General features: G+C 38.2%; 1 protein-coding gene across 1 annotated transcript in view; it reads right to left on the bottom strand.

The window, feature by feature from the left end:
* Positions 1-25982, bottom strand: part of aclya (ATP citrate lyase a) — a 57730-nt gene extending 31748 nt beyond the window's left edge. The window contains exons 1-5 of the mRNA XM_057817558.1: positions 25773-25982; positions 22852-23015; positions 12288-12410; positions 2924-2986; positions 205-395 (exon numbers count right to left, since the gene is read on the bottom strand). Of these exons, the coding sequence (XP_057673541.1) occupies positions 205-395; positions 2924-2986; positions 12288-12410; positions 22852-23010 (536 nt within the window). The 5' untranslated portion in view covers positions 23011-23015; positions 25773-25982. The remainder of the gene's footprint in view (positions 1-204; positions 396-2923; positions 2987-12287; positions 12411-22851; positions 23016-25772) is intronic.
* Positions 25983-26872: the final 890 nt, after the last annotated feature.

Here is a 26872-nt window from a genome sequence, read left to right as displayed (position 1 = left end):
TCGAAATCGTATCCAATATATTGCCACCTGGCATTGTGGAATCAAGCATAAAGAGCTCATTGCACCCATGGGAGACGTGTCATTAAATAAATGGAAATTCAAAGGCATAAATTCTACAGGTCTTTACATTGCTCTTCATATTTCGCAATAGAGCTTACTGTAACTAACATGCCGTATAAATTAAGGTATGACACAGTAACTCACAGCCTCTTGTCGTTGGGGACTTGGGCAAGCAACTGCTTGCTCACCGAGCCCTCGCTAATCTTCTCGTCCACTCCGACCAGCAGCTTCTTGGCTTTTGAGTCCACGTCGCCCACGTCCACGCCACCTTCATGGTGGAACAGTATGTGGTCACCTTCGCGCGTGGCGTAGATGCACACGTAGAACTCCTCTGACTGGATGCAAGAAAAATCCATTGATGTAAGAGTCAATAGCGGGCCATGAGTTAATAGTAGAGTTGTCCGATAAAGACTTTTTAACCGAAACCGATATCCCGATATTGTCTAACTCCAAAAATCTTTTACCGAAATCAAACCGATACCGATATATGCAGTCGTGGACTTAACATATTATGGCTAATTGCATCTTAGCAACTTAGGTTGGGGACATCTAATGGTCAGTAAGCATAACTGCTTTGTTAAACTGTGACCACCCCTTGTACAAAGTCTTCTACATTCACTTTGAAAGCAACATGCATATTGGCCCAAAAACCGATAATGACAAACCGATGTCAATGTTATCCGATATTATTTCAAAATGCTTTTATCTGCCGATATTATCAGCTACTTGATACTATTGGACAACACTTGTTAATAGTAAATATTCTCTTGTTTTTCAAATGTTTAAACTTGGGGGTATTTTTTTGGTTCTGTATTTCTAAAAGGAAAAAAAAAAAAAAAAGATAAACAGCTGAAAAAAAGAGAAAGCAGTAATTATCATCAGTATATTATTTTATGTTATAACTTTTATTTTTTTTATTGAAAAAAAAAAAAAAAAAAAAAAAAAAAAAAGAAATTTTTCTCTGTGTCACTTCCTGTTGATTTTGGGGCATTTACATGGTACTTCCTGTTGATTTTGGGTTACTGAAAAGGAAGAGACTCAAGAATGTCCCCAAATGAATAGGAAGTGACGTAAAATCAACAGGAAGTCACCCATAAATGCCCTAGAATGAACAAGACATGACCTGTAAATGCCCAGAAAAGACTGGGTGTGAATGCTCTGGTTTCAGTGCCGTTGACGGTGCTACACGTCCAATCCAGTCAAGGTCAATGGCAGCCAGTGAGCTAACTTAGACTCTATTCTAATGGAAGATTTTGGTAGCAACCTGTTAGCTTTTTTTTTTAAAATAGTGACACCTTTTTAAAACGATATATCGATTCTTTGTGGGAGTATAACGATAACCTTTTGTGCTACAAAGGCATGCAAGACTACTTTCTTTGATGTTCCTGATGACTTCATCAATAAATTGTGTGAATCCTTGCCGACCCACATGAATGCAGTCTTTCAAGCCCATGGAAGTCATACAAAATATTAAATTTGGATCTCACAGCACCACTACTTAATTCGCTTATGTTATGTAACATATTTTTGTATTTGAAGTACATTTTTTGTTCAATTTTCACACTACTTTCTGTAGGCGATAAAACTTTTGTCTTGCCAAAATTTGACCTTTATGTCTTCATTAAATGATAAATCTTTCATCAGTGAAACAAATATATTTTTGCACATTCAATATAATTTGGGAGGGTCTTAGCTTTCATATGAACCATTTCTGAAACCAACTGAATAATTAAAAGTCAGGTTATTAGCAATTGTTTCTACAAAATGGATAAGCGACAAGACTTTTGTCAGGGACTGTATTCAATCAAGTACACCCATTAAAACACAATAAATGTTTACTCTTTTGAAGAAATCACAACCGAAAACAATAGACCATGCCTCTTTTAAGTATAAGACAACAATATTAATACCACACAGATTTTTTTTGAAAAATGTCTTTTTCAAAAGAAAAAAATAAAATTGCACTTCAATAACTTAAGCATTTAGGCACAGAGTTATAAAGTAGTAACACGAACATTCGCACTTCAACATCAACAGAGAAAAATTGAGTAATCAAGTAGCAGTAACAAAAAAATTGGCTTCAATAAGTATCAAACAACATTAAACAGAGGTAAAAAAAAAAAAAAAAAAAGTCATTTCTTCAGCAATGTAGCGGATTACACTTCCCGTGAGGGGACGCCACTTTGCGCCGTCTCGTTTGTATTTCACACATCAAGCGAGCACCTCTGTAATTGTCCATTGACGTGACGAGGAAGGCTCCGCTTGTTGCGATACAGTTTGCTTACCAAGCAGTGAAGAGGGTGATGGTGTTTCAAATGAACATGTACATTTGCTGTGTTGGTCCTCTTTGTTGAAACAACCTCCAAACAAAATGTGCAGACTGGGTCATCCTTTTATGTTGACTCGCCATTTTCATTTGGTTTAAAATCAAAGTATTCCCACACCGGGGCTGTGGTGTTTGGCTTGGAAATCAGGATTTTCTGTCCCTTTTCGTCTTCCCCACTCTGCTTGCTCATTGCTGTGCGCAGACTATGCTCTCGGCTCCACCTCTCTCCATTGAATGATGGTGACTCAAACTCAAATGTATAAAACGAACATACCCAGAAGTCAATAAAACAGTGAGTGCGTCCTCGTCACAGCATATTGCGTAGTTGGTAACAAGGAAGCCAAACTTTTAATAGCACGTCTGCCACACATCTGCCACGCGCACGCATGGCGATAAATCGCAGCAGGGAAAATTACCGCCTTCATTTTTATTTACAGTGAAATAAATGGATTTATTGCATATCGTGACAGGCTTAATCATGATATATAACATTTTCGATATCTTGTCACGCTCCTAATGGAGACATTAATGATTTACCTGCTTGTGAGGGACAAAGGGTTCAATGAGGAAGTTCTTGAGAACACCTTTGGCTTTTCCCACCTAAGGATGAAGCAGGAATGAGTTGTCACAAATAAATTCAGGATGCAAAACATGTCTAAAACAGAGCACGTGAAGACACTTTTTACTAGTGCTGCAACGATTAATCGATTGATTCGAGTATTCGATTACAAAAAAAGATTCAAATTCAATTTTGCTGCTTCGAGTATTCGTTTGATTAAATTGGCGTTGTAATAGTTTATTTTGAAAGTGTTTGCATTTAGTTTTATTGATTTGGGTGGATACACTGCCCTCTAGTCTGCCTCATTTCACATGGCTGAATCCAGCTGCTCCATGTTAAGACCAACATGAGCCAAGTTTTTGTTTGAGCTAATATTTTTTTAATGCAGTCGTAATTTAGTTTATTAGTATATTTAGCCGTTTTTTGTTTTTGTAGGAATTTGTGTCTGAACCATTTGTTAAGAGCAATGTAATTTAAAAAAAAAAAAATTTGCATTTGATAGCATTTAAGCTAGCGGACTTTTGCTATGCAAGTTAGCCATTGTTCTTTTGTTGTACTTAGATCCTTATTTTTCTTTTTATACCGTTTGAGGCTCAGCTCAGGCATTTTAATTATCTGGGTCTTTGAAAAAAGACCCAGATAGTGTTATTCAGTTTTTTTTTTAAATGGGATTTCTTCAGCACGCCGCACAGCCCGAACCGTTTGACCGCTCGGCATCGTTCGAATATCGAAACGACCGGAATTTTCACGTGATGCAAGGAATTTTTCGAACGACCCCGAAAAATTTTCCAGTCGCCCGTAAACGCCGATTTTTCACCAATTTGGGGGGGGGGAGATACATTTTCAAAATGTATCTAGTCCTACAATTTTTGACCAAAATCACATCATTTAGAGATTAAAAATTCCTGGAGGGTGAGGGGCATAAAAGTTTTATACAGAATTTGGAAAAAAATCTAAGGTTCCCCGGAAATTTGCCAAAAACTCCCATTCATTTTTAATCGAATCCAACGTTCAAATTTCCCATTCACTTCCAACAGAATTTATATTGCATTGATGCCATGGACAGCCATTTATTTCAAATCTATTGATGCCAATGTACTTGGATTCCATTGACGCATATGTAAGTCGATGCCATTGATGGCCATGGACGTCCAAATTTCTCATTCATTTTCAATGGCAAAAAAAACAAATGTCCCCAAATCAACAAGAAATGACCTGATATCAATAGGACGTGTCACCCAAATGTCCCCAAATGACCTGATATGACTAGGACACGCCCCCCCAAATGTCCCCAAATGACTTGATATGACCAGGACACGCTCCCAAAATTTTCCCAAAATGACCTGATATGACTAGGACACGCCCCAAATGTTCCCAAATGACCTGATGTGACCTGGACATGTCTCCGAAATGTCCCGAAATCAACAGGAAGTGACCTGATATTGTCCCCGAAATGTCCCCAAACCAACCTGGGCGGGGCTAAGATCTGTACCTCCACACTGCAAAGACCCAGAGTAATTTCTCCAGAAATTGCAGTTTCTAGTTTTTCATGTTCTTTATCCGATTACTCGATTATTCAAACTAACTAGTTTATCGATTAATCGACTACTAAAATAATTGATAGTTGCAGCCCTACTTTTTACAGATGATATTTGGGGGAATTTTGTGGAACAAACACCTCCTTTATGCACCGCAATCTTCAGGAAAATTAATGTTATCAAAAACGTTGTTAGCCTCATCTGGATTTCTGCTTGTGAAGTAACAAAAAGGCCAGGAAACAAGTCATTTTAAACGAAGAGCTCTATAAATTTCCGGAAAAAACGTCGTCCTTTCTCGCTCCGGGCGAAACCGAGCAAAGGCGGCTCATTTGCCGGGGCTGTCACGACGCTTGTGTTAAAAGGCCGACAGGCGTGAGCGGCGCTTGTGACGAAGGACGGCCAGAGAGCAGCCAGCCGGAGAGAAAATATAACAATTGAGGGGGGTTGCCATTTTGAAGAAGGAAGAATAAAGGAAGGTTAAGATTATAATAGGGAAATGTGTTGGCCTTATTTAACTGGCATTTGGCAATTCTACTGCACAGAAAATGAATGCATAATAAACAGCTTTAACCCTTTCAGGGACAGTGGTCATCTATTCAAAAGATAGCATTAGCTCAACTCATTCACTGCCAGCTCATGTTACAGAGCATGTGTTATGGTAGTTAGTAAAAAAGAAAAACTGATTTTGAAAACACGTATGGAAGGCAATAGACATCCAATCCATTTCAACTGGGAGGGGCTGGGAGCCGCAATTATTAGATTAGCTAAAACTTCATTGATCCCTTGGGAAGACTCCCTTAGGGAAATTAAGATTCATGTAACATAAGAAGGGATAGCAGAACACGGGGTAGCAAGGATTAAAAAAAAGGGGCGGGAAGTGATATAAAAGTAAAAGATAAAACAATTTGCAAAATATTAATACATTTATTGTTCTGATTTTTTTTTTAGCATATATATTTTTTAGAACCAGTGGTGGAATGTAACGAAGGAAAAGTACTTCTTTACTGTACTTAAGTACATTTTTGTGTATCTGTACTTTACTTTACAACATTTTATAGCAAGTATCTCTACTTTTTACTCCACCACTTTCAAATTGTCGCCTGCGTTACACCTTAGTTTTGTTTCTTTTGTTCTCGTTGCGAATTGATAGTTTCGTTTTCATGCCTCCTGCGCAATCGATACGCCCCGTGCAATTATACCGTAACTGAGCACTGGGGGCAGCAACAAGAGTACAAGCAAGATTAGGCAGGTGAACAATACATTGACCGATAAAAAAAACAAAACAAAAACAAAACACCAGACTCTTGTACAGCAGGTGGCTGTATGTACCTGATAGCGGCTTGCAATCCGCCATTAAGCTAAGTTTTGGATTTTTTTGAGCTTGTTAAACTTCTGTTTACAGTGCAGTCAATTTTATTGCTTGTTGTTTTCCATTCTGCACAGTTTTAAATGAAACTGTGCAGTCAATGAATTTTCTTCCTTTGGATTTCGACTCAGATCTCTGTATTTATGTATGTACATGTATATATTATATACAGGGGTGCACATAAGTGGTCCGCATGCGCGCATGCGTACTGGACGTAGACAAACGCGCTGGCCCTCAACGGCTTCCATACGCTTTTGCGTATCGATGGCTGACCACTGTATTTGCGGCGGACACGAGAAAATCACTTCTCAAAATGTCAAAGAGGCAGGCCCCACTGAGTAATTATTTCCATGTTCCCCCACCCCTGTCAAAAGATAGACGGACGACAGAGACGTCACCGGAGCTACCGAAAAAAAGGACTTTTACTGAAAAGTGGCTGCAGGAGGTACCATGGCAAGAAGCAAATGATGCTCGCACGGAAATGTGGTACAAAACTTGTCGCGAGAATCCCAATGTCACTGATAAGAGCAGCGCATTTTATGTAGGGTCAAAGAATTTCAGCCATCCAAACTTTGTAAAGCACGAAAAAAACCGAGAGCATGTGGCAATTAAGCAAACTATCGATGTCAGACAGGACCCCACTCGCCCTCTGGACAAGTGGTGTAATAAAGTTAATGAAGAACAGCGCCATGCACTGACAAACGTGTTTTTGCTCGCATTTCACAAAGCTAAACGTGCACGTTCAATGAGCTCTTATGAGGAGGACATCCCATTTTACAAAGGCTTGAAGTTAATGTGGGAGCCGCATAATAGAGCTGGGCGGTAAACCGAAAATTTACCGTCACCGAAATTCTTCACGATGACCGACGTAATTTTGACCATGTCGATAAATTCGGTAAATTAATAAAACAAGAAAAAAGTCTTTTCATCCCGCTTTGACTCTGTGTTGTTCGCCTATGTTCATTCCCCTTTAAGAAAGCAGTGAATGTACTCACGTAGGGAGTCATGTGATCATCAGGAAGCCAATCAAACAGAAGCCCGGTAAGCTAACGCTAGCAGCTAATGCTACAAGCAAAACCTGATGGATTGTGGCTTAAGGGAGGTTCGCCAAACTTTCACCCGACATTTAATAGACTCTTGGTGGCATCCAGACGGGCTTTCACCCGCTGTCCTCCCTTGTTCTCACGATTTCCGGAGATGGTGCTTTCATTGCTTTCTACTGGTAGCCAGGCCACAGGCTAACGCTAGCGCCTAACGCTAGCGGCTAACGCTAGCGCCTAACGCTAGCGACCGCTAGCGGCTAACGCTACAGATGAACGTGATGGAGTCGGATAGCGGCTCTAACCTTGTCGAAACGGCTGAACTTAATGAGTGGATTGGGCACGGACTGCATTTAGCAATTACTATGTCGCGTTATTTTGTATCTGACTGTGTGTGATTTCTCTGATAGCTTTTGTGATGGTAAAGCATTCAGCATTAAGCACAATCCAACGGTGAAACTTAGACTATAACCGAGAAATGGCCCCAGCTATTTTTCTGTATGTGCTTAATTCTGTGTCATTATTGCTATCATAAAATCTTAAGTGTTTCATTTGCAGAAGATCAATATAGCTTTAATGTGTGTCTGTCTGTCTGTTTGGGGGTTCATGTATGCCTGCATTTATTAAAAAATGCACTGGGGGGGGGGGCTGAAACCATAAAGTAAACACTTGTATTGAATAATTATGTCACAGCAGCCATTAACAATAAATTGTCTTTTTGAAGTGTACTGTTCAAGCTGCAAGTCATTTGTGTTACAATGACATGTTTATACAGGCATATTGATTTTGACAATGTACATTGTTCAAGCCATACACGCTGTTATAAATGCTCATACTTCAATTCTTATTGTTTACAATACATTTTTATAAAACTAATGTCTAGACTGCATGTACAATTGTTAAATATATCAAATTGAATGCTGGTAACTAAATCAACAAGAAACGGTTAATCTGTAGTTCATGCATTGATTCAGATTTTCAAATTATATATAACAGTCCGCTTGGGCGACTTTATCGTCATTTATCGTTATCGAGGTAAATCTACTCCATTTATCGTGATACATGTTTAAGGCTATATCGCCCACCCCTACCGCATAATGCCCTTTATTTTGAATTAGTGCTTTTATGTTTATTTCTTTACATTTCACTTCAAAGTAATGGCAATTTTGTTGTGCCAGTTGATGTTAATCAAGCATTAATTGTTACTATAATTAATTAAAGGTAATTGGCTCTAGTCCCCTGCCTACTGCCTGTTGTTAGCTGGGATAGGCTCCAGCACCTCCGCGACCCTCGTGAGGAATAAGCGGCATGGAAAATGAATGAATGAATGAATAATTGGCTCTAAGTAAAGCTTGTCATAATTTTATCGCATCAGGCGGGTCGGCTCTCAAGCTCAACGAGGACCAAGTCACATCTCCAGGTCCTCCTCTGAGAACCTGGGCAAAAAAAAAAAGTGAACTCCTGATTATATATGTATTAGGGCTGTCAAACGATTAAAATTTTTTATCGAGTTAATTACAGCTTAAAAATTAATTAATCGTAATTAATCGCAATTAATCGCCATTCAAACCATCTATAAAATATGCCATATATTTCTGTAAATCATTGTTGGAATAGAAAGATAAGGCACAAGACTGATATATTCATTCATTCAACATTCAACACACTGTACATAAGTACTGTATTTGTTTATTATAACAATAAATCAACAAGATGGCATTAACATTATTAACATTCTGTTAAAGCGATCCATGGATAGAAAGACTTGTAGTTCATAAAAGATAAATGTTAGTACAAGTTATAGAAATTTTATATTAAAACCCCTCTTAATGTTTTCGTTTTAATAAAATTTGTAAAATTTTCAATCAAAAAATAAACTAGTAGCTAAAGATGCACCGATACCGATACTAGTATCGCCAGGCGGCGCCGATCCGGCCCGAAATGGTGGTATCGGTATTGGCGAGTACCAACAAAGACGGCGCCGATACCATTTACCGGTCCATTATTATAACATTTGACCACAGCCTTTTTCTCCTCCTGGCGCTCACTACACTCTGTCTCTGTGTTGTGTGATGACACGTGAACACCAAGCAGCTACCGCTATTGGCCTGCTCCAGACCAATGAGAGCGGGCCAATAGCCACTCCTGACCAATCAAAAGGGGGCTTTTTCATATGGATGAAAAACAAACCAGGAAATATGGCGGCGCCGCGGCGGTCGGGAAATATTTCCAAATAGAAATCCCGTCGATTAAAATCAATGGCTGCATGCAAGATTTGCGGCCTGAAAGTTTGGAGATGTGGAGTTAAATCGGCCAGTTTCAATACCTCGAACTTGATAAAACATTTGAAGACGAAATGTGAACGAACACGAGTTTGAGCCTGCAAGAGCAGGACTGCTATCCAGAGGAAGAAGGCCGCTGGACCGGAGCCACAATCTCTGGTCAGTTCACTTAGTCTACTTTACTTTTATTGTCTTTTACTGAAAGAAATGCCGCAGTAATTTGGGAAGTGTTTCCAAAGTATTGTTGCCACCTTTCAGAAATAGAAATAAGGGACTCCCACCTCCCGAAAAAAAGGAGAGACGGGAAGCTGTGGTCAATTATTATTACTTATAATTGTTAGCGTCCGCAAATGCGGAAACAAGGTTGAACCTCGAAGCAGACAACAAGCGGGGGATACATAAAAGGGTTTAATGATTGCAAACAAAAAATAACACGCGATCGCGGGACAGTAGAAATAACAAAAGGAGTCCGTGACAGCAGGTCGACGGACAAACTAAGACGATAGGCAGCGGTTACAAACGAGAGCAGCACACTAACAGAAAAACCCAATGCAGGGGCATAACAAGCAAATGTAGCGAGATTTTTGTGCCAGATGTCAAATAGCGATCAGCAAGGCAAATATCTCGGCAGCCTTCTCTGAGATCACCCGTGCTTAAATGCTGCGTTGATCAGCCTGCATTGGATTCAAGTGCCACGCCCAGCAACAAAACACAATCTAACCAGCAGCAGAATGTGACAATAATTTCATGAAAGTTGCACTGTTTGGACTTTGAGAGGTTTAAAAAAGTTAATTCAGTTAATTCAGAGTTTATTATTATGAATTTATTTTCACTTTCTTACTGTTGGGCTAGTATTATACATGTTTTATTAATTTCACAAATTTAGCACTATTTTGGCCTTTGAGAGCGGAAGGTTTATTCAACTATTGTCTACTAGGGTTTAGTGTACTTTTTCCTATTTTGCAAAGGTAAGCAACAGCCTGACAAAGCCTTGATAGCAATGATTTCACATCCAATTATGTAACTCTTTGGGAAAAAAAAAAAAAAAAAATTAAGGAAAAAAAAAAAAATATATATATATATATAAAATCGGGGTGGTATCGGTATGGTATCGGTATCGGCCGATACTGCACAGCCAGGTATCGGGGCCAAAAAATGGTATCGGTGCAACACTACTAGTAGCCCGCTATTGTTGATGTCAATAATTACTTACACAATGCTCATGGGTGCTGAAACCTATAAAATCAGTCGCACCCAAGCGCCAGCAGAGGGCGGCAAAACTCCATATAACACAATTAACAAGTGGGCATTTCAATGTACTGTCATTTAAATCTGTCTGAGCGGGGCATGTGCGTTAATTGCGTCAAATATTTTAATGTGATTAATTTAAAAAATTAATTACCGCCCATTAACGCGATAATTTTGACAGCCCTAATATGTATATTACATTTTTGCTTCTGGAGAATATACTTTTACTTTTTAGTTGTAAAGTAAATTTTAAAGCAAGTACTCTTGTACTTTTACTTGAGTATTTTGTTGTTAGATACTTGTACTTTTACTTAAGTATTTTTTTTGCACTTGTATCTGTACTTTTACAGTTTAGAACTATTGCAAAATACATGCAGGAAACGCAAGCAACACGAATACAACAATTGTGGGCTGCAAATGACCCAAAAGTCGCAATTTGAAGACGCCTGTCCTTTATGAATGTAATAAAAACATTATTTTAATTTTTTTTTTTTTTTTTACATTTTTAGATTTTCCTTTTGTAATTTTCAAAAAAAGTCTTGTGTATATTATCTCACAACTAAAACCTTGTTTTTTGTTGTGTACTAACTCTGCCAACTCACTAATGCTGCTACTATGTGCCTTTAGTTGCCCCGTGGGGACAAATAAAGTATTTTGAATTTCATTGAAACATTTAAGGGAAAAAAAAAAAAAAAAGAAAAAAAAGAAAATCAATTCGAGTGTGAAACTCGGGTTGCATCTTTTGATTATTTTAGTAGTCGATTATTCTATCAACTAGTTAGTTTGACTAATCGAGTAATCGGATTAGGAACATTTAATGCGTTGCAGAATTAATTTCACTTAATGTAAAACAAAGTCTTGCTAAGATTGCACTTTCAAAAGAGCATTAAACGCGAATACAGAATAAAATTCCAGAATGTCTCTTCAAACTAACAGAATTGCATTTAAAAATAAATTAAAATACCTGAGCTTAGCATCAAACGGTATAAAAAAAGAACAACTGGACTAGCAAAAGTCAGCTAGCATAAATGCTGACTTTTTTGTTTTACAATGCTCTGAACAAATCAGTTCACACATTCCCACAAAAAACGGCCAAATATACCTATATACTAAATTACAAATGCATTAAAAAACATTAGTTTAAATAACAACTTACCTTATGTTGGTCTTAACAGGGAGCAGCTGGATTCAGTTATGTTAGAGTTATGTCATATTCACTGTTGCTACTAGAGGGCAGTGTATCCACCAAAATCAATCAAACTAAATGCAAATACTTTCAAAACAAACCATGACAACGCCACACTAATTAAACGAATACTCGAAGCAGCAAAATCTGATTCGAAGCTTTTTTCTAATCGAATTACTCGAGTTAATCTATTAATTGTTGCAGCACTACAGGAAAGGATTAAAAACCACATATTATATTGACACTTTTTAAAAATTTGTGGAGGTCTGGGTTTTCTGGAGAGATATTCTAGTTTTTTTTGCAGTGATCAATTACCATAATTACCCAATTTAGAACGGAGGAACAGAGTAGGTTTACTTATCCCGATTTACAGCATATTTGTCATGTCATAAGTGATAAAATACACAAACAGGCACTATGGTTCAAGCTCACGAGAGCTTGAAGAAGCGTCTTGGTTTATGAGGCAAGACGGCACCACAGTGATGGACGGTGTGCATCAGAGGCTAAGCTTACTGCGTTGATGGACTACAGGATGGAAGCAGTATGTTGCTTGTTGCACCGAACGTGGCAGATTGGTATTAAATTCACACACTGGAGAAAGGAGGGTGAAGGAGAAAGGAGAGGCCAGCAAATGCATAGCAACAAGAGTTATTGGCCTAAAAGCGTTCACCGGATGACGTACCGTCGTCTCCTTCATGAGGCGGGTCCTGAGCCACTCCCTGACGCCGTTCAGGTCCAGGTTGACGCCCACTAAGCCAAGTTTGCCCCGCCTCTTGATCAGCTGGTCCGGCTTCACCACCAGCCTCTGCAGAACGAGGCCAAGGAGCAAATGAGAGGTTTAAATAAAAGAAGTAAAATCTTATCTCAAATTGAATCTGCTTGAGTGCAATTAAACAATTGTTTTTGCATATGTATCAAGCGTGGATGTTGCCTTTTACAAACTCTGTTTACGGGTGAGTAATAAGGCTAGATCTAATGTGCAAATAAGAAAAACGCCCTGCAACTACCCAGACGGTCTTTTCGCAAATAAAAATGGGATGTGGCATTAAGCAATCAGAAAGATTTGTCATTTCCTGGATGGCTAACGTTACAATCTACATGAGCTAGTAGTGAAAAAGCATTCTGCAGTTTAGTAAGTCAATATTTGATTTAAAAATAAATAAATAAATAAATAAATAAATAGATTGATTTGAATTAGTTTTTGGCTTTGTGTCGCCAGTCAAAATTTGAGTTAGAAGCAATCTTCAGCTCCCTTCTATACAACCCAAGATACGAATGCTTCGGTATATGAAGGCATGTGCCTGTATAAGACGGTATGATAACTAGGGTTGTTCCGATCATGTTTTTTTGCTCCCGATCTGATCCCGATCGTTTTAGTTTGAGTATCTGCCGATCCCGATATTTCCCGATCTGACTGCAATTTTTTTTGCTCCCGATTCAATTCCAATCATTCCCGATAATTTTTCCCGATCATATACAGTTGTGGTCAAAGGTTTACATACACTTGTGAAGAACTTAATGTCATGGCTCTCTTGAGTTTCCAGTTATTTCTACAACTCTGATCAAAAATACACATACAGCAGCGCTAATATTTGGTAACATGTCCCTTGGCCATTTTCACTTCAATTAGGCGCTTTTGGTAGCCATCCACAAGCTTCTGGCAAGCTTCTGGTTGAATCTTTGACCACTCCTCTTGACAGAATTGGTGCAGCTCAGTTCAATTTGATGGCTTTCTGACATGGACTTGTTTCTTCAGCATTGTCCACAAGTTCTCAATGGGGTTTAAGTCAGGACTTTGGGAAGGCTATTCGAAAACCTTAATTCTAGCCTGATTTAGCCATTCCATTACCACTTTTGATGTGTGTTTGGGGTCATTATCCTGTTGGAACACCCAACTGCGCCCAAGACCCAATCTTCGGGCAGATGACGTTAGGTTATCTTGAAGAATTTGAAGGTAATCCTCTTTCTTCATTATCCCATTTACTCTCTGTAAAGCACCAGTTCCATTGGCAGCAAAACAGCCCCACAGCATAATACTACCACCACCGTGCTTGACGGTAGGCATGGTGTACTTGGGGTTAAAGGCCTCACCTTTTCTCCTCCAAACATATTGCTGGGCATTGTGGCCAAACAGCTCGATTTTTGTTTCGTCTGACCATAGAACTTTCCTCCAGAAGGTCTTATTTTTGTCCATGTGATCAGCAGCAAACTTCAGTCGAGCCTTAAGGTGCCGCTTTTGGAGCAAGGGCTTCCTTCTTGCACGGCAGCCTCTCAGTCCATGGAGATGCAAAACACGCTTGACTGTGGACACTGACACCTATGTTCCAGCAGCTTCTAATTCTTGGCAGATCTGCTTTCTGCTGATTCTCGGTTGAATCTTCACCCTCCTGACCAATTTTCTCTCAGCAGCAGGTGATAGCTTGCGTTTTCTTCCTGATCGTGGCAGTGACAAAACAGTGCCATGCACTTTATACTTACAAACAATTGTTTGCACTGTTGCTCTTGGGACCTGCAGCTGATTTGAAATGGCTCCAAGTGACTTTCCTGACTTGTTCAAGTCAATGATTCGCTTTTTCAGATCCATGTATGTATATTTTTGACCCAGCAGATTTGATCACTTTTTCTGTTAACCCATAATAAAGTCATAAAAGAACCAAACTTCATGAATGTTTTTTGTGACAAAGAAGTATCTGTTCCAATCACTCTATCGGAGAAAAATCAGAGTTGTAGAAATAACTGGAAACTCAAGAGAGCCATGACATTATGTTTTACACAAGTGTATGTAAACTTTTGACCACCACTGTACATTTTGGCAATGCATTAAAAAAAAAAAAAAAGAATAAAACTCGGACGAATATATACATTCAACATACAGTACATAAGTAGTGTATTTGTTTATTATGACAATAAATCCTCAAGATGGCATTTACATTATTAACATTCTTTCTGTGAGACGGATCCTCGGATGGAAAGACTTGTAATTCTTAAAGGATAAATGTGACGTTGTACATTGTGACTAAATATTGCCATCTAGTGTATTTGTTGAGACTTCAGTAAATGATACTGTAGCCATTTACCTTCTGCCCAAATGCATGATGGGAAGTGCAACGATGACTGTGCGTCGTGGTACCAATTGATATATCTTCTCTGCGTTGGGAAATAACATAGCGTGTTAAGAAAAAGATTAATTACTACTTTTCTTCCTCACATTGCTTCCCACGATGTTTCTACTCGTAGGGAGAGGGATTGTAAGGTTTTAGCCAATTAAAAAAAGGCTCCAAAGGCTGCCAAAATTCACTCTACTAATTTTACGCTGCCTTTTAGCGCTATATATTAGGTAAAACGGCGCCATTACAGATTGAATGCTACAATGCGTGAGTGGGTCGTGCAGAGCATGCATTAATTGCGGTAAATATTTTAACGTGATAAAAAATTTTTTTTTTAATTAATTACCGCTGTTAACGGGATAAATTTGATAACCCTACCTTAAGCCTAAACTAAAGACTGGATGAGTGTAACATATTATGTCTGTAACGTTAAATACAATTAGAAAACGATTTATTTAAAAAAAAATATATATATTAAAAAAAGGCATGTCCGATATTTTTTGCCGATTCCGATACTTTGAAAATGACGTGATCGGACCCGATCGATCGGCATACCGATCGGGACATCTCTAATGATAACCTTAAGCAAAAATACCACGGTTTCACGGTATTGCAATTACAGCTCTAAAATGTGTTACTTGAGATATCTGGGTGGAAAAAAAAAAATTTAAAAAAAAACTTTTTTCCATTGAACAGGATTTTTATTTTTCGAAACATATCAGTAAATTGGAACATAACTATAATGCTAGGTTAAAAATAATTAATAAAAAATATGTATATATCAGGGTTGTCAAACGATTAAAATTTTTAATCGAGTTAATTACAGCTTAAAATTAATTAATCGTAATTAATCGCAATTCAAACCATCTATAAAATATGCCATATTTTTCTGTAAATTATTGTTGGAATGGAAAGATAAGACACAAGACGGATATATACATTCAACATACGGTACATAAATGGTAAATGGTGTTATACTTGTATAGCGCTTTTCGACCTTAAGGCGCTCAAAGCGCTTTACACTGCATCCTCATCTACCTATAAGTTCTGTTTTTGTTTATTATAGCAATAAATCAACAAGATGGCATTAACATTATTAACATTCTCTTAAAGCGATCCATGGATAGAAAGACTTGTAGTTCTTAAAAGATAAATGTTAGTACAAGTTATAGAAATTTCATATCAAAACCCCTCTTAATGTTTTCGTTTTATTAAAATTTGTAAAATGTTCAATCAAAAAATAAACTAGTAGCTCGCCATTGTTGATGTCAATAATTACACCATGCTCACTCATGGTACTAACCCATAAAATCAGTTGGACCAAAGCGCCAGCAGAGGGCACCAAACACCAAAAAACAAGTAACATGCGGACATGACACTGTACTGTCATTTTAATCTGTTTGAGCGGGGCATGTGCGTTAATTGCTTTAATTACTTTAACGTGATTAATTAAAAAATAATTACCGCCCGTTAACGCCATAATTTTGACAGCCCTAATATATACATATTCTAAATAAAATTAAAATAAATGCAGTCCTTTAGGTGAGCCTAAAAGCCCTCAGCCACAGCTCAACATTACTACCATCAGAGCAAAAATTGAATTATTTTCCATAAAAAGCACGTGTGTATGACTCATATCATGTTTACATTATATACACACTCGTTTTATCAACAGAGAAAGTTGCCAAAGAGAAGAAAAAAAAACATATGCTAGACACACTATACACGCTGGAGTTAACTCTCGTAGCTGGTGGGAAACATTCATGATAAAGTTTACTAACCTTTAATTTTGTATAAATGCGAAATCATATTGGAGGTATTGCCTCCTCAGCAGCTAACCTCCACAAACATGTTTTACAGGTCAGTTGGCCATCCTCCTCTAAGCCACGGCCGTCTGTAACTATTCTGTACCCAAAGTATTCCCATGCCAGTGATTTCGTTTTCATCGATGGGGGGGAAAAAGTTCAGGAGTTTCACCTCCTCCAGCCATCGTGACACTGAGCAACAACCAGTGGAGGAGGGTTGAGCCTTGCAGCTCCAAGCGAGGGATTTCTCCCTGCATTTATGGTACACAAAAACTAATACCTTAAGGACGGTATGACGGAAAATTTTAGCGGTTTTGAAACCTTGACGTTTTCTTACCACGGTATACCTTGAAACCGGTTATAAGCACATGCATAGATATGAAAAATTAATTTTACGAAAAAGTTTTTCGAAGCTTTTTCGCATCATAATACGAAAAGACATTCATCACTCGAAAGATAATTTGACTATAAATGTAAACAAATGAAATATACACACTACAATGTGCTACACATTGCTCGTGCATATAAAGAAAAAGAAAGAATATAACTTACAAGCGATGCTTAGAAGCTAGCTTGTCTTTTAGCATTCCACGTTTGCTATGAGCTGGAGTAGTCATGTGATAATGTCTGTAGAATGAGTTTGGACCTAACAATTTAGTGTGACAAAGCATTACAAATAAAATACAAGCAACCATAGGGTATAACAGCAAATTTAATGTGGTGTTTTAGTATAGAATGAATTAGGTGATTTGCGTGTAAAATGCATTCATTATACGAAAAATTCATGGTAAAAATGCCACTCCGGAACGAATTAGTCTCGTATCTTGTGGCACTATCGTACTTAATACAATATTTATTCAATCACTAAATCATACTCATTTGGCTCGCTAACACAAAAACAAGCGTGTTCCTAATTCACTTAAGTAGGATTCATCCATCCCCCACTGAAAAAGAGAGGGCGCCGCTCTTCCTCCTACTAGCCAGTGAATGACTTATGACAGTGCAACCATTACTATCTGGGCCCTCGCCAATGACGAAGAGGAGGAGGGTAAGACACGTCTGACGGTGAAAGTTAATGCAATTTCCTAATCAATGCTAGCACAGCACATCTCTCGTGCTCCCTTTTCATATCTGCCCTCTGCATCGCCATCGTACCTGGAAAATCTAATTTGATTGACGTTCCAGTCCAGCCATTGCGGCTTCTGCCAGGAACTCTATGACGTGACACCACGGCGACACAAAATAAGAGTTCTCTGCGAATTTTCTATTAGGTGTGGGAACATTTTGGTACCTGATGATACGATACACGATACAAAGCTCACGAGTCACAATAACGATGATCTCATGATTTGGCGATACAACGGTTATCGATACATTGGTTCGGAAACCATTCTACGAAACAACTAATACATAGAAAAAGAAGCTATAATAATTAGAGATGTCCCGATCGATCGGCATCCCGATCACGTCATTTTCAAAGTATCGGAATCAGCAAAAAAATATCGGACATGCCTTTTTTAATATACTGTATATATATTTTTTAATTAAATCGTTTTCTAATTGTATTTAAAGTTACAGACATAATATGTTACACTCGTCCAGAGTCTTTAGTTAAGGCTTCGTCCAGAGTCTTTAGTTAAGGCTTAAGATAGGGCTATCAAATTTATCCCGATAACGGCGGTAATTAATTTTTTAAAAAATGTATCACGTTAAAATATTTAACGCGATTAATGCATGCTCTGCACGACCCACTCACGCATTGTCGCGCTCAATCTGTAATGACGCCGTTTTACCTATATAGAGAGATAAAAGGCAGCGTAAAATGAGTAAAGTGAATTTTGGCAGCCTTTGGAGCCTTTTTTTAATTTAATAAAAAAGCCTTACAATCCCTCTCCCTACTATTAGAAATATCATGGGAAGCAATGTGGGGAAGCAAGGTAGCAATTGATCTGTTTCTTAACACCTTATGCTATTTCCCAACGCAGAAAAGATATATCAATTGGTAGCACTACGCACAGTCATGGTTCCGCTTCCCATCATGCATTTGGGCATGGCTACAGAATCGTTTACTGGAAGCTAAACAAATACACTAGATGGCAATATTTAGTCACAATATACAAAGTCACAAGTCTTTCAATCGGTGGATCCCTCTCACAGAAAGAATGTTAATAATGTAAATGCCACCTTGAGGATTTATTCTCATAATAAACAAATACAGTACTTATGTACTGTATGTTGAATGTATATATTCGAGTTTTATTCATTTTTTTTCTTAATGCATTGCCAAAATGTATATGATCGTGAAAGCCCAAAAAAAAGCAATCGGATCGGGAAATATCGGAATCGGCAGATACTCAAACTAAAACGATCGGGATCGGATCGGGAGAAAAAACATGATCGGAACAACCCTAATAATAATCCTTCTGCAGTAAGTCTATCACTAGTAAACGTTCAATCAATTTGAACTGGGAGGGTGGCAGCGTATGAACCCCTCCCACTTCAAATGGGCCCGTCCCACTTCTATGGCCGTCAGTGGCAGCCAATGCCTGGCAGCAAGGTAATTTTGTGCTATTTCAGGTCATTACCTGATGATTTTCAGTAACTTCCTGTTTATTTTGGGGTATTTCAGGGCCCAAAATAAACAGGAAGTGACCCTGAAATTGGAACAAATAGGCAGAGACTCAAACTCAACAGAATGTGACCTATAAATACCCCAAAAATCGGAAAGAGTGACTGTGAATGCTCTGGTTTCAAATGAACGTTAATTCGTCCTTCCCAGTCTGAATGGATTGGGTGTCAAGCGCCATCAATGGCAGCCAAAGAGTTAACTGAGACACTATTTTGGTGGAAGATATGGTAGCAAGTAGGGGTGTGACAAAATATCGAAATGGTGATATATCGTGATACTTTGTATCCCAAAAGGTTATCGATATGCTCCTGCCAAGAATCGAGATATCGTTTTAAAATGTGTCAGTGTTTATTAAAAAAAAAAAAAAAAAAGGAACCAGCAAGTTGTTATTACAATCCTCCACCGTAATACAACCCCTAGCAGAAAGTATGCAATCACCAGTCTCGGACGAGCACTCACTCAGACATTTTATCATGTCGAACAAACTCAGATAGAAATCTTGAAAAAAATAATGAATTGGTTCAAAAGTGCAACTCTCTAGCATTCAGAAACACTAAAAGAAACGAATAAAAAGCATTGTGGTGGTCAGTAAATGTTAATTTTTTAGAGCAAGTAAGTGCAGGGAAATATTTATGGAATCACTCCATCCAGAGGGAAAAAAATGGAATGATGAGAAACAAACAAAGAAATAACAATCAAAACACATCTCTGGTATTTAGGAGCACCACCTTTGGCTTTTATGACAGCTTGCAGTCTCTGAGGCATGGACTTGATGAGTATTCTTCATCAATTTGGTGCCAACTCTCTTGCAGTTGCCAGATCATCAATGCAGGTCGGAGCCTTGCTGTGGACCATTTTTTTTCAATTTCCACCACAGGTTATCAATAGGGTTGGGATCTGGGCTATTTGCAGGGCATGACATTGACTGGATGAGTCTTTCTCCAAGGAATGCTTTAACAGTTTTAACTCTGTGGCATGATGCATTGTCATCTTGGAAGGGATAAGAAAGCTGTCTAAAATTTCAATGTAAACTTGTGCATTTATTGAAGATTCAACCACAGCCATCTCCCCAGTGCCTTTGCCTGACATGCAGCCTCGTATCATCAAGGACTGAGGGAATTTTGATGTCTTCTTCAGGCAATCATCTTTGTAAATCTCACTGGAACGGTACCAAACAAAAGTTCCAGCATCATCACCTTGTCAAGAGTCAAGAATCTGCATTGGACAAGGTGTCAAGAGTCAAGAATTTGCATTAGACAAGGTGATGATGCTGGAACTTTTGTGTGGTGCTGTTCCAGTGAGACCATAAATGGCCCAAAATTACCTAATTGCCTAGCATTGACTGCCACTGACAGCCATAGACGTTCGATCCGTTTGAAGTGGGAGGGATGGCAGCGAATGAACGAATGCCACTCTCCCAGTTCAAATGGATTGGACGTCTACTAGTGATAACCTAATTCCAATTCACACTAGAAGCTTGTTTTTCTGTTAATTAGTTGTTTGTAGAATATCCTAGAATGATTTCCTGACCAATGTATCGATAATCGTTGTATCGCCATATCGTCAGATCATCGTTATCGTGAGCTTTGTATCGCTAATCGTATCGTATCGTGATGTACCAAGAGGTTCCCACTCCTAGTAGCAAGTTGTTGTCGTTTTTTTTGTTTTGTTTTGTTTTTTTAACATAGACACCTTTTTAAAACGATATCTCGATTCTTGGCATTGACGTATCGATAACCTTTTGGGATGCAAAGTATCACGATTAGACATGTGCCGATTACTGGTTTCAAGGTATACCGTGGTATGAAAACGTTAAGGTTTCAAAACTGCAAAAATTTTCCGTCATACTGTCCCTAAGGTATTAACTATTTTTCTAGTCCCAAAAATGCATGGAGAAAATCCCTCGCTTACAGCTGTAAGGCTCAACCCTCCCCCACCGGTTGTTGCTCCGTGTCACGATGTTTGACCCCCATCGGAGAAAACGAAATCCCTGGTATGGAAAAACTTCGGCTACAGAAAAGTTACAGACGGCCGTAGCTTAGAGGAGGGCCAACCGACATGTAAAACATGTTTGCAGAGGGTGGCTGCCGAGGAGGCAATACCTCCAACATGATTTCGCACTTATACAAAATAAAGGTTAGTGAACCCAGTCATGAACGTTTCCCACCAGCTAAGAGATTTAACTCCAGCGTGTTTAGTGTGCCTAGCGGTGGTAAAACGTGGTGTTTTTCTCTCGGGCAACTGTCTGTGTTGAGAAATTATGTGTGTGTATATTGTAAACATGATACGAGTCATACACACGCGTGTTTAATGGAAAATAATTCTATTATTTTTGTTCTGATGGTAATAATGTTGAGCTGTGACTGTTGGTTTAGGCTCACCTAAACGTCTGCATTTATTTTAATTTTATTTAGAATATTTTGTTGTTGTTTTTTTATTTGTTTTAACTTAATATTATACTTATGTTCCAATTTATTAATGTTTTGAAAAATAAAAACCCTGTTCCAAAGTTCTTTTAACCCAGATATCTCAAATTAGAGCTGTAATTGCAATACAGTGATACCGTGAAACTGTGATATTTTGGCTTAAGGTTATCATACCATCAGATTGTCATATCGGCACCAGTGTTGTTAATCTTACTGAAAAAAAGTAATTAATTATAGTTACAAATTACTTCTCCCAAAAAGTAATTGCGTTAGTAACTCAATTACCTGAATGTAAGAGTAATTAGTTACTTGGCAAAGTAATTGGTGATAATTACTTTTTTTTTTTTTTCCTCAAAAAAAAAAAAAAAAAAACATTAAAAAAAACATTAAAAAAAACATTGGCCACACTATGTGAAGTTTTTTGTGAAGGTTTTTGGTACAATTGGCCCGAGCCCAATTCTTTACCCTAATTTACCCCTTACCCTGAATCAACTGTTAAAAGTTGTGAGAATTGCTCCCATTATTGCATTAGTTCCCTTCTCTCTACTTTCGACATATGAAAGTTTTAAAACTGTTTCATCATTTAAAGATAGATTCAAATCAAGATTTTGCCGATTTAGAAGTATTTTATATAAAAAGTTACTTAGGTTCGCTAGGAGGGTTCTCTACAACAGAGCCGTCCTAAAAAGTGTACTGCTTCAAGATGGCGGCTGTCTACTAACGCATTTAGTACCATGTCTGTCATTTTGCATCTAGTTATATCTATATACAGTATATGGGATATCTACCATGTGTACCATATCTACCATAACATGCGGGCGTAGTTTGTAGGCTATCGGCTACAACATGTATTATTGGAGCTACCTAGCATCGCGTTTGCTCGGCGTCACAACTTTCTTGCCTGCTCTGCTCTGTCGTCTCGGTGAGTCCGTCTCCCTCAGACTTTTCGACCAATATAGTAACGCATAGTAACGCATGCCTTTCCGCCCTCAGTAACGGTAACGGCGTTGCCAAGATGAGAAAAGTAATTATTTAGATTACCCACTACTGAAAAAAATAACGCCGTTAGTAACGCCGTTATATTGTAACGCCGTTATTAACAACACTGATCGGCACACGCCTAATCACGATATATCACCATTTCGATATTTTGTCACACCACTATTTTCTATACAGAACAGCCCATGACGTCAGCTAAAAATTTTCATTGCTGTCCATGAAAACAAAGTAGATGGCGAGCATCTCATCCCACTTTTAAAAATCGACAAATCATCCAAACCTCCGTGAGCAGCCAGGGGTGCTCCTGCGCCAGTCGGTCCAGGTCGGTCTCCGGAGTGACGCTGGCATAGCGAAAGCGGTTCTGGACTGTCGCCGAGGTGCAGATGTGCTTATACAGGAACTCCTTGCCCGTTTGCTCTGAGATGGCTTTAGCGGACATGGCGGCTATCGGGTATCCAGATGAAAAAAATGAATATAAAGAAGGGAAGGCAGGTCTGGTCAGGAAAGCAAATGCTTCTCTGCACTAATAACATAAGAGGCAATTATTTAGCACTCAGGATATATTGCTCTCTAATTGGAGTAGGACCAGCAGATGAACAGGCTCTGATTACTTGGTTAACCCTTTCAAGGAGAGTGGTCACTCCAGTGGACATCTATTCAAAAGTTATCTTTAGCTTAACTCATTCACTGCCAGCCCAGGTTAGAGAGTACAAACTGTGGGAGTTGGTAAAAAAGGGAAACTGACATTGAAAACACCAATTGACGAATGTCAAATGGGGGCCGCAAAATATTGTTCCGTTGGCTGCATTGGCCCCTGGGCCACAAATTTGAGACCCCTATCCTATATGAATGTAACCTACGGCCGCAGCTATCGATTATTTAGTTTATCGATTAAATATATAGATTTGTTAGTTCGAATAATCGGATTACGAACATTTAATGCGCTGCAGAATAAATTTAAGGAGATGTATAACAAAGAATCAAGTGTTTATGCCTGCAATAACTTTATTTTTGGCTTGCTAAAATTACACTTTCAAAAGAGCATTAAATGTGAATACAAAATAAAAATCCTTAGTGTTTCTTCAAACTATGCAGAATTTTACTTTCATTTCCCGAGAGCAATAAATGCATTTAAAACTAAATTAAAATACCTGAGCTTCGCCTCAAACAGTATAAAAAAAAAAGAACTAAATGAGGATCCAAGTACAACAAAAAGAACAATGGGCTAACTTGCAAAGCAAACATCCGCTAGTTTAAATGCTGTAAAATGTTAACTTTTTTTTTTCACAATGCTCTTAACAAATCGTTCAAACACATATTCCCACAAAAAACTGCTAAATATACTTCTATACTAAATAACGAATGCATAAACAAACATATTAGCTCAAACAAAAACATACCTTATCTTAATCTTAACAGGGAGCAGTTGGATTCAGCATTGTTAGATTAGTCATATCATATTCACTGTTGCCATTTTGCTTGCTTTTCATTTTCACATGTGCACAAATAAAGGCTTCCACATTAAATGAAACATAATACGAAAATACAACAAATAATAATTATACTGTCCCACTTATAGTAAATGGCAGTTAGTCTGCCAATTTTTTCAAGATGTTATTTTGTAATTGTGTATTTTTGTATGTATTGCCATTGTAAACTAAAGAATCGAAATCCAAGTGAGCAACAATACCGAAAGCTAACGTTTTTTTTAACACTATTCCTACTTGATACTTTGAAAACTACATTCTGCAGTGTCCAAACAAAGAAAAAAAAAAAAAAAAAAAAAAAAAAAAAATTTAAAGGGTAAATATATGAAAAAGAACATCTCGACCACTCCTTGATGTCTAAGATTTCTGCATCGCGACCCTTGTTATATTACTATGTTTCACCCATAAAATCCCTCCAAAATCCGGCTATGGCCATTCACATCTGTGTCTTGACACTCGATGATACATGCTAAATGGAGTTTTTGGATCGAAACAAGGTAAGTACGCGATAATATCTCGTTAAAATCGGGCATCTTTAATTCTGCTCTCGAGTGCTCTCATCTCCAGTTAGGGTTTTGCTGTTTATATATTTTTTTAAATGCCCTCTTGTTCAAAAATTTTCTTCCCCCAGAAAATTGAGATTTTAAGCTTCCCAAGATGTATCACAAATGCATATTGGAAAATTTTGAAATTTGGCCAAATTGGGGGTCTCAGAGTGGAACTTCAAGTCACAGGAGTGTTTTCCGCCATATACATACATACATACAAGTTTTTAAAATGATACTTTGGGGAAAGAAGTGAAAAAACATGTCTTCTATGGATCTCTTTCCAATGCTAAATCTGAATAAATACACTGAACACACACACACACAAAAAATTTTTTTTTGGGAGGGGGGCGGTACTTCGCGGTTTTTCACTTATCGCGGCGCGTTCTGGTCCCCATTAACCGCGAAAAACGAGGGGTCACTGAATTAGACAAAGAATTTAATTGCCAGTAATGGAGACTTGTAATTGTATTACTAAGGTTGACCTTTATACTTACACTGATTGTTGAAGCCTACATTTCTCTAGCCTCTCCCGTGAAATATGGACGTTCGATTAAAAATACCATATCTTTACTAAATCGTTTTACAGAGCAGCCATTGACTATTTTTCCCCTAATCTAAAATGACAAGCCCCTTTTATCACCGCGATGGAGCATCTGCTCCACTTCATTTCACCGCTGTTTCTTAACGGGGATTATAAATGGCACTACTGTACACTATTGATTATCACTGGCTGGCAGTGCGCCAATAATACTGGACTGGGATAGATTGGAAACAGTTTCTCCTGGAACAGCAGTGAAATACATCCTTCATTTTGATGAGAAAGGTGCACATTTTGAGCATGACGGATGTCCATATATAGAATTCCAAATCGCTACAGATAAAAACACAGGACAGATTGAATGAAACTGGAATTCAACTAAAAATGGTCTAGGAAAATTCATGCAAAATTCAGCAATTAGCAAGCATGCTAGCCTGTTCCATTCATTAGTTAGTTATTTTTTTAGTGGCTTAAACACTTTAAATGCCATTTAAAGTTGAAATAATGACTTTTTTTTTAAATTTATTTAATATTCGACTAGTTTGTAACGTTATGTCAATTCAACTTGTTCTCTATCGTTTGACCAAGGAAGAAAATGGACCTCACGCAAAGTACAAAAGGTACCAACCTTGTGTTGAAGTGTAGTCCGACGACGAGTTTTTAAGAGGTTTAAACACTGGAGTGCGTCCGCTTTATTTATTTTTAATTTCCCGCTTCTCAGACTGAGCCTCGACTCGGAAAGAAGCAAGTGGTACCGGAGAGGAGCTGCTCGCCTCTCGCCGAGTTTTGTCTTCCGCCTCCCATCTGCCGAGACCCGGCCGATGTGTCCCGGCTTCTGATTGGCTCGCCTTGCACCATGCTCTAATGACGCATTCACGTACTTTAAGAGGGCAATCACGCCAATGGTGGAAAATGATTTTGAGCACCAAAAAACCCCGTCATTTGCTACTTTTAGTGTATTTTCAACATTAATTACGACTGGGAATGAAACTCACATCAAGATTGATAAAACTGCGTTTGAAGGAGCTTTGTAGCGAACAAGTTTGGAAAGCACCGAATTTTGTGAACGTCTCACATTTTTCTTCCCATTGCTCACACACACTTTTGACAAGGCACAATAGACAATGATCGGTTAACAGTCTTATCAACACAGTAACCAATCAACATGTTGAGGTGGGTCAATAAAAATTTGACCCATTTCTGCTAACATGACACGTCCCATATGACTAATTGTTACCGGCCTTGATTCAAAGATGTACTAGATCAGCCACTGTGCCATTAAGGTCACCCAAATACACGGAAAGCAGGATGAAATCAGCATGACAAAAACTTGGACCATTTTTGACTTGTGTTGGCTCAATCCTGGATGGTGTTACAGCAAATGCACAGTTAGCAGAATATTTGCTTTAAATAAACACTTGGTAATTTTCCAGTTTTGGTTGCTTTTAGCGACGCCAGTGGATAAAAGCAGTAATGTTTTGCCTTAAGGAAGACTGCATTTCCCATGAGGACCAATACTCATACCTGTCAACCCGAGGCAGTTGGCAATCTTAAAAATAGTGACGTATGCCCTTACAAATTGATAACTTATACGATTGATAAAGCATGCAATATGAACCAAAAATAAAACTCAATTTTTGAAATAATATTAACTATTTGGTAATATTGTCACATATAACCTGGTGCAATAAAAACAGTATCTTCAGCTACATCATGATTACTAAAATT

Source organism: Corythoichthys intestinalis, chromosome 16 (assembly GCF_030265065.1).
Source record: "Corythoichthys intestinalis isolate RoL2023-P3 chromosome 16, ASM3026506v1, whole genome shotgun sequence".
NCBI classification, from domain to species: Eukaryota; Metazoa; Chordata; class Actinopteri; order Syngnathiformes; family Syngnathidae; genus Corythoichthys; species Corythoichthys intestinalis.
The sequence above is the reverse complement of the archived record's forward strand: the minus strand, read 5'-3'. Positions and strand labels throughout refer to the sequence as shown.